This window comes from Rhinopithecus bieti, unplaced genomic scaffold (genome assembly GCF_001698545.2).
Source record: "Rhinopithecus bieti isolate Rb0 unplaced genomic scaffold, ASM169854v2 scaffold_10706, whole genome shotgun sequence".
In the NCBI taxonomy this organism is placed as follows: Eukaryota; Metazoa; Chordata; class Mammalia; order Primates; family Cercopithecidae; genus Rhinopithecus; species Rhinopithecus bieti.
The window spans coordinates 1,913,309-1,922,823 of NW_016806811.1; the positions used below are offsets into that span (position 1 = coordinate 1,913,309).

The following is a 9,515-nucleotide window of genomic DNA, read 5'->3' on the forward strand; positions in this document are numbered from 1 at the left end:
AAAAAAAAAAAAAAAAAAAAAAAAAAAAAAAAAAAAAAAAAAAGGATTTTCTTCTTGAAGAATTATAAGATATACAGATATTCTGTAAATTCCTATGATATGATACAAAACCTAAAGAAGTCTGTATTAAGTTTTGTGACTGACTGACTTTGAACTTCTGCATCCTTGCAATGAAGTTTACCTCTCCTTTAGCACATGGTAAGAGTGTTTGTGTACAGAATACTTATCAAGGTAGTGTGTCATATCCTGTAAAAACACTCGCACACACACAGTTTTTGCATGTATTATTATTTTGGTGGGTGTACTCCAGAAATATATACAGTAAAGGATACATAAATGGATTTGTTTCCAAGAGAAGCCACTGAAAATGTTTATTTTAAATTCAGTGTCTGCTTATATCACTCATAAACACAAATTAATAGCATCAATTTTAAAACAACACCCTGTTTGAAGCCTAAATGAATAAATTATCTAATGCACAATAATAGTTCTATCAATCTGTATGGAGAAACCTTTCAACCTTTTCTGTGAAACATAGAAGAGGTCATGAAGAAATGCAAATAGCCTTTCCTTACATGCAAATTCGTTATTGTAACAATGTCAGTTTTCCTTAAATTAAGGTATCTATGTATTCAAAGCAGTCAGAAGAAAAACAATGATTTCTGTGTGTTTTGAGAAAACTTGAAAACTATATTAAAGTTCATCTGGAAATACTAATGGTAAAATAGGAATATGTGTAAAATAAGAGCCATTATAGATTTTGGCTCTACTTTTGGATCAATTTCTGATCTCTGAACCAATTACCCTTCCGCTCAATTTTTCTGTATCTTTCTTGGCCAGAGGTAAACCTATAAAAATTGGTTTTAAGCACTTATGTATGCTTCTCTTATAAATGGTAAATTTTGAATGAAACAATGATTAAACTAGATGACAAACTATAAACAGTGTTACCTGCAAGAATTTGAATCTAAACATTTCAGAGAAAATTGGTGGTGGTAATTAGCTAATTAAAGAAAAAGCATGAGGTCACAAATAGCATAGGAGAGCTGCACATATGTGCCCACTAAGGTTTTGGAATTGAGTTCCCTCTATGAACTAAACTATAATACCAGTGTAAAATGTACCTGAGTAAAGAAAATAGCCATTTTAAAGAGTTAAAAACAGCATTCCGACTGACAAAACATTATCTGATTAATGGCCTTAACATATCTAAAGAAAAAACTAGAAATGGAGTGCGGGCAAGTTTGAATGAGAAACCACAAAGGAATGCTGAACATAAGTGCTGAAAACAACCCAGGAGATATTCAGGGGTGAAGGACACGTGATGGCAGAAAAGATGACATGCTCAAAAGAACTGAAAGAGTACTACAGCTTTGCCCAAGCTCAACCCTACTAATATAGTACGTGCATTTCCCACTTCACTCTAACTTAAACACTGCACTTGTGCCCTAATTATATCATCCCAGTGTGATATTTCTTTAATTCTCCTCCAAGTCTCATTGGAAAGGCATATCCCTCGGTTATGACAACAAGTCACATGTTGTTTCCAAGGTTAATAGGACAAGATGAAGACAGCCCTCCTTTAAGGGCTTCTATTTTTCTTTCCAAATAAAAAGCATTCTAAGGATTCTTATTCATTTAAAAGTATTTAAAACATTAACATTTAAATTTAAAGTAAAAATACATTTTAAAAGTTTTAAATTTAAATAATTTAAAATTATTCTAAGGATCGGAAAGAAGGATCCTTACTTCTTTGTGCATCTTGCTGTCCAAGTAAGCTTCGATTTACTATTCATGGAAGGCTGGAGTTAAACTCCCTGCTAAGACCATTTGGGGTATTGTACAGTAACTAGTAATTAAAAGAACAGGAACAAAAGACTTTTCTACAAATGGATATCATATAATATACGATTTTTAAAAGAGAGATAGAGTATGTTCAAAGACCCATGCAGAATTAAACAGTTAAGGAACAGAGATAAATTCAATCTATATAAGCATTTAATAAATATATTATTAATATATTTGTTCACTATACGTATTAATTAGAATATGTATAAAAAATTCCCACTAAAATAATTGCAAACTGAATCTATTTTAAAAAAAAGAATAACACACCACAATCAACTAGGGCTTATTCTAAAATAGCAAATATTATTGAATATTGAAAATATTCATATAATTTATTATAACTATAAATCAAATTGGGAAATCCAAATAGTAAAAAACACTTGATAAAAGTAAGTATGTTTTACAAGTTAAATTTTGTAAATGATACAACATATAATACAAAGAGTTTTATTTAACAGATTCCCTTAATCACATTTGTTGATGAATTATGAGTAAATCATTACAGGCATTCAAAACAAATCTAGGAACAGTGGCTCACACCTGTAATCCCAGCACTTGGGGAAGCTGATGCAGGTGGATCAGTTGAGGTCAGGAGTTTGAGACCAGCATGGCCAACATAATGAAATCCTGTCTCTACTAAAATACAAAAATTAGCTGGGTGTGGTGTCACGCACCTGTAATCCCAGCTACTTGGGAGGCTAAGCCATGAAAATCACTTGAATCCAGGAGGTGGAGGTTGCAGTGATCTGAAATCACTACAGCCTGGGCAAGAGAGTGAGACTCCATCTCAAAAAAAAGATTAAAAATCTAGGAACAAAATAATGATGAACATGTTGATGTCGAGTGGGCAGGACTATTTATTGGGGGCATTTAGAAGGGAAATATATTGGTACAGTGGGAGGACAGAAGTTATGTTTAGTTAGCACAATTACATTGAGTTATGCAATAAAATCAGAAGAAACTTGAAAGTCAGACTAGAAATATGGAAAGAATGAAATAGGGAGAAAATAATCAGAGGTATGTATATATAATATTTTACATTCTATAAATCATAATAATGAGATAATTAAAAAACGCATAGAGATTTCAAAGCAGTGTTAAAATCTTGATTAAAGTCGCAGCCCGAACTGTACTCCTTGTCTCCTTGGAGATGGGATTCTTACCCGATGTTAGTGATCAAAACCAAAAACTGATTTAGGAAAAAATACTCAGAAGTAGAGCGACATGTAGCAAGGTCTATCTTGCAGAAAGCTCTGGGGAGAATGATAGGAAGGATTTGTTTTATAGACTGAGTGCCTCCAGTCAAGTTAGTGTAAATAATAAGACCTTCAGTGGTTCCCTTCGTCCCACTAGCTAGGAGCACTTCCTGGATAGAACACTGGACTGAGAAAAGACAGAGACTCACACTATTGAAGCCTGTGTAAGATGATGGGATATCAAAGCATTTGCAGTGACCTGTTGCTCAGCTCATACTCCCTAACTTGCCGGTAGTTGTTAAAGAGATAGGGACAGGGAGTCAAAAGTTAGTGTTACCACTAAAATCTGTATTGCTCTGGAATGCCCACTTACATAACAACAACAAAAAAAGTACAGATATTAGGTAGAAAAGGGATATAAAGATTTTTACATATAGAAAAATGACAGTTATTTCTAGTAATTTGCTTGTACGTTTAATTAGAATAAACACTATTGGGAAAAAGAGTTCAGGAAGGGTGCTCATTATGAAATAGCTTAGGAAAAGTTCAACTAGAAGATGTAATCAATTAAAAAATACAATGTGATGGAAGAATTCAAAAAAAGCATATGCATCAAAATAAATGTAAATGGACTGCATTCCCCCATTTTAGAGACAAGAATCTTGCATTTTATATTAATCTGTCTTCACAGTGCTAAAAATAACTGCCCAACTAGGTAATTTATAAAGGAAAGAAGTTTAATTGACACACAGTTCTGCATTCCTGAAGAGACCTCAGAGAACTCACAATCATGGCAGAAGGGGAAGGGGAAGCAAACACATCCTTTTTCATACGGTGACAGGAGAGAGAAGTGCAGAGCGAAGGGGAAAAAAATCTCTCATTAAACCATCAGATTTTGCAAGAACTCACTTACTATCATGAAAATACCATGGTCTAATCACCTCCCACGAGGTCCCTCTCCCAACATGCGGAGATTACAATTTGGATTATAAATCAAGACGAGATTTGGGTGGGGCACAAAGCCAGTCCATATATCATTTTGTAGAAAAAATATCCATTTACAGGAGAAAGACTGACAACAAAAACATGTAGAGGATAGAAAACTAAACAAATGAACAGCATCAACAGGCAAATAATAACAAAAGGAAGAATAACAAAAGGAAGAATCAGTGATAAGAAATCTTGTTAAAGTTAAGAGAAGGTTGCCTTATGTTTATTTTAAAAATACAATACATAAAAAATATAAAGCAAATATGAAACTTATATAACTAGCAACATGGCATATAAATATGTAAAACTAAACATATTAGAGTTAGAGATGTTATCACACTTTTAAAAATAAAAATAGAAGATCTTAATACACATCACTAACAAATTTACACACCAATTAGGTAAAATATAAATGATAATCTTGACATTTTAAATATCGTAATTAGCAAGTTTGTCTTTTATGAAAGTGTGTGTGTGCATTTAGACATCAAACGACCTCCAAAATAGAGTTCTTTGTAAACCTCAGTGGGACAGTAATCAAACTTGATTTGAATCAGGAACAGGAAAAACACAATCTAAATCCTCAATAGATAGAAAATTATGGTCTACATTTCTAACTTCACCAGAATTCAATTTGAAATTAACATGATATATAGGTACAATAAAACAATTTCTATTACTTAGGAATTCTAAAATATTACCAAACACTAAGGTTAAAGAAAAGGTCAAAATTAAATCATAGCTCATGGCTAACATAAACACTACCATATAAAAACTTTTATAGCATTTCTAAGTTATAAAATATTAAAATATTATGTTAGCTAGTTAGAAAAATTTATAGCATAGTTATATTCTATCTAAAAACATAGATTTAATGTATGAACTAAATTGAAACTAGCAAAGCTAGAGGAAAAGGACATTTGACTAAATTTTAAAGTAGAGAAAGGGTTTTAAAAGATTAATATAAATATTAATGAAGTAGCATTATAAATCTAAAAAGAGCCATAGAGGTTTGAATAATAAAATTCAATTCTTTCCAAGAAAGACCAAATGTACAGAGCAAATTCAAAAAAGTCTGATTAGAATAACACAAATAAATAAAAAGAATATAATTTACACAACCTATTAGAGATATTTAAAATTTTAAAAGAAATTCCTGTATGCATTTATGCAGATAAATTGGAAATACTAAATTAATCTCTACTTTCACTAAAATATAGTCTATAAAATGAAAGGCAGTTAAAAGTAACCTTGGAAATTATTTTCTTAAATAGTAAAAGAAAAAACAAGTCTCTCCCCAGAAACATCAGATTTAGAAAGTTTTAGGGACAAAGCTAATAACTTTTTTTTAAAAGAAATGAATCCCGGACAATTTAAAAGACTACAAAATAGAAAACTAAAAGTTCTCAAATTAATTTCAACAATTCATTATAATTTCAGCTTGAGAACTGGAAAAGAATAATGTATGGGTGCACACACAGAGAGGAAAAAAAACTCTCATAGAGATACAAAGTGATGATTATGATGCAGCAAACTGAGTAAAATTATATAAATAGGTTTTATTCTAAGAATGCAAGAGTGATTCAAAATTAAAACTCAACTTATTAAACTCAAAGGAGTAAAACTGGATGATTTCTATAAACAACAACAAAAAATAACTAATAATGTTCCAAACTCATTCAATATTAAAATTTCTCAAGTTTCATAAAATCTAATTATTAGAAGCCACCCACAAAGATAATAAATGATAAATGTCACAAGTGTTCCTACTTAAGAAAAGGAAATACATCATCATCACGTATTTAACCTTGGTTTGAAGGTCACAGCCAAGGCCACAAAAAGGAAAAAAAAGTTACGATTTAAGAAAGAAGAAATATCAATGGGCCAAATAGATAAGAACCCAGTTTTGCTTAAAATCTAAATACAAAAATGGAGAATAAAGGCAGAAAAGTCAAAATATTTACAGTGTGTTTTGGCAAAAAAGCTAAAATATTAACTTCTTTTTTTTCCTGGGTAGCATGATTATAAGGCATTTCTTATTCCCTTGTTTGTAATTTTCTATTTTTCCAAATATTCTACATTGGTAATGTGTGACTTTTACAGAATCAAGTTACTAACATAACTAAGTAATACACCTCAGAGTAGCAATGCTAACCATTATTTTCAAAATTATTTTATTTATTTAATAACTCATTGAGAATAGTATATTGAAAGTAATAACTTTAGCTTTTGTTAATTTTAGTAAGTAGAATATTTTCTGAAAATAATGAATTAGGAATTTTAAAAAGTAAAAATATTCTTTCAAAATAATAAGAATTTGACTTCTTAATAAGAAGGCTCATGTAACAGGAAAGTAAATTTTCTCCAAGGTGAAAAGTCTTTAAAATAAGCCTATATTGATTTTCAGAGCCTAATTTGACATGCAAATGCTATACTTGTAATATTTTACTGTACTATCAAATTTCACAATTTAAGTGGTTACTTGCTACTTTATTTTCATTTTTAAAGTGTCATGAAAATATAAATATCCATTTATGAATCTAACTATCCTGCTCATAAAGGCACACTTACACTGGGAGCTCAAACCTTTCTCACTCTTCAAGAAGTTAAATGCTGGGATTATAGCTTGGCCTTTTCCAGTGGAGCTCACCATAGTTTCTTCATTTTCTAGGACCTGCAGCTTGATGAATGCATCTGGCTTGGATGTGCGTACCTGTATTGTAGCAGGTTGTGGTGTTAGAACTTTAACTGAATATCTGTAAAGAAAAAAGAGTTAACATTATAAGCAAGTATGTTGGTCTTTCTCTCAAGTCAGTAAGTGACATAGTTTGGATATATGTCCCTGCCCAAATCTCCTGTCAAATTGTGACCCTCACTGTTGGAGGCAGGGCCTGGTGAGAGGTAACTGGATCTTGCAGACATGTTTCTCACGAATAGTTTAGCACCATCTACTTGGTGCCGTTCACATGACAGTGAGTGAGTTGTCATGAGATCTGGTTGTTTAAACATGTGTATCTCCCTCTCCCTTTCTCTCTCTCTTACTCCTGCTCTGGCCATGTGATGTGCCTGATCCGCCTTCCCCTTCTGCCATGATTGGAAGCTTCCTGAGGCCTCCCTAGAAGCTAAGCAGATGCCAGCTTTATGCTTCCTGTACAGCCTGCAGAACTGTGAGCCAATTAAACCTCTTTTCTTCAGAAATTACCCAGTCTCAGGTATTCCTTTATAGCAATGCAAGAACAGACCAATACAGTAAGGAAAACTGTCTAATTTTCTGATATGATAACCTAAAAGTAAAACTACTTTGTAAAGTTCACTAACATCCTGAAAATACTGGAGTTATAGACTTTGGCAAGGGATCCCAATATAGTACTGTAAAACAAAAGGAAATAGAACTTCTATTATCATCAAATCCTAGATTTAAAACATATAACTTTTTGTTTAGATGTAATAAGCAGTCACTTATAAAACTTGATAGCCATACAAAGGATATAAACAGACACTTCTCAGAAAATGACATACACGTGGCCAAAAAACACTAAGAGATAGCTCAACATCACTGATCGTTAGAGAAATGGGAATCAAAACCACAATGAGATACCATTTAATGCCAGTCAGAATGATGATTATTAAAGTCAGGAAACGATAGATGCTGGTGAGATTGTGGAGAAATGGAAACTCTTTTACACTGTTGGTGAGAACGTAAATTAGTTCAATCACTTTGGAAGATGGTGTGGTGATTCCTCAAAGATTTAGAACCAGAAATGCCATTTGACCCAGCAATCCCATTACTGGGTATATACCCAGATAAATATAAGTTATTCTATTATAAAGATACATGCACGCATATGTTCACTGCAGCAGTATTCACAATAGCAAAGACATGGAATTAACCCAAAATGCCATCAATGATAGATTGGATTAAAAAATGTGGTACATATGCACCATGAAATGCTATGCAGCCATACAAAGGAACAAGATCATGTCCTTTGCAGGGACATAGACGAAGCTGGAAGCCATTATCCTCAGCAAAGTAATGCAGGAACAGAAAACCAAACACTGCATATTTTCACTTATAAGTGGGAGTTGAACAATGAGAACACATGGACACAGGGAGGGGAACAACACTTACTAGGGCCTGTTGGGGGAGGTTGAGGGTGGGAGAGCATCAGGGAAAAGAGCTAATGCATGCTGAGCTTAATACTTAGGTGTTGGGTTGACAGGTGCAGCAAACCACCGTGGCACATGTTTACCTATGTAACAAACCTGCACATCTTGCACAGGTACACCGGAACTTAATAAAAATAAACAAACAAATATAAAACTTGATAGTCCTAAAAGCCACCAAACCTCTTAATAGATCTGCAAACTACTACCACGTCTACCCTCCCTATTACACAAAAAGCACTCCTGGCAGAAGCCTTTGGAGCTTCACTGATAATAGCATTTTCTGTGATTCACAAAAATACAGAGAAATTAAAGTAGTAGCCACAACCTCCACCTTCACCCCTCACCAGTAGTTTGGAAACCTCTTGCAAAAAGACTGGAAACATGTAGTCTAATTCATTCTTTCCAACTCCCCTTTTAATGCAATTAAAGAGTTGGCTTTTTGTTCTCATTTTAGGTGATTCCTCACAAATGCTCAGGATTCGATCAACTTTTAATTTCTCTAGAAATTTGCTTTTCTGAGTATCATGTCTCTCATATATATGACGATACTAAAAGACGACACTTTTTTCTATATATATATATGAAAAAGGTTGCACAGGCTGGAGTGCAATGGTGCAATCATGGCTCACTGCACCTCGAACTCCTGGGCTTAAATGATATTTCTCCCTCAGACTCCAATATAGCTGGGACTACAGGTATGCACCACCATGCTCAGCTAAATTTTTATTTTTTGTAGAGACAGGATCTCACTATGTTACCCAGGCTGTTCTTGAACTCCTGGGCTCAAACAATCCTCCTTCCCCAGCCTTGTAAAGTACTGGGATTACGGGCATGAGCCACTACCCCTGGCCCTCTCCTGTATCTTAAAAAGACCCCACCCCTTATTTCTCCTTGAAATTAGCTTGTGTATAAGTACAGTTCTCTCCTATCTTTAAGACAGATTAAAACAAAGCAAAAACACAAACCAACGCAACTTTCAGCCCACCTTGCAGTCCAGCCTCTACTGCATTGCCAACTTCCCAGCTCAGCACCTAAGGAGAGTTGTCTGCCTCCACTCTTCTCATCTTACCATCTTCCACGTGCTTACTCCATCACCATCACTGGTGCTGTGGTTTGGCTCTGTGTCTCCACCCAAATCTCATGTTGAATTATGATAATCAGTGTTGGAGGAGCAGCCTGGTGGAAGGTGATTGGATCATGGGGACAGAAATCCCCCTTGCTGTCCTCATGATAGTGAGTGAGTTCTCATGAGATCTGGGTGTTTGAAAGTGTACAGCACTTTCTCTCTCTCTCTCTCTCTCTCTCTCTCTCTCT

General features: G+C 33.9%; 1 protein-coding gene across 1 annotated transcript in view; it reads right to left on the bottom strand.

Moving 5' to 3' along the window:
* ADGB (androglobin) overlaps window positions 1-9,515 on the bottom strand; it is a 243,402-nt gene that overhangs the window by 59,145 nt on the left and 174,742 nt on the right. The window contains 1 exon segment of the mRNA XM_017877613.1: window positions 6,606-6,790. Within this exon segment, the coding sequence (XP_017733102.1) occupies window positions 6,606-6,790 (185 nt within the window).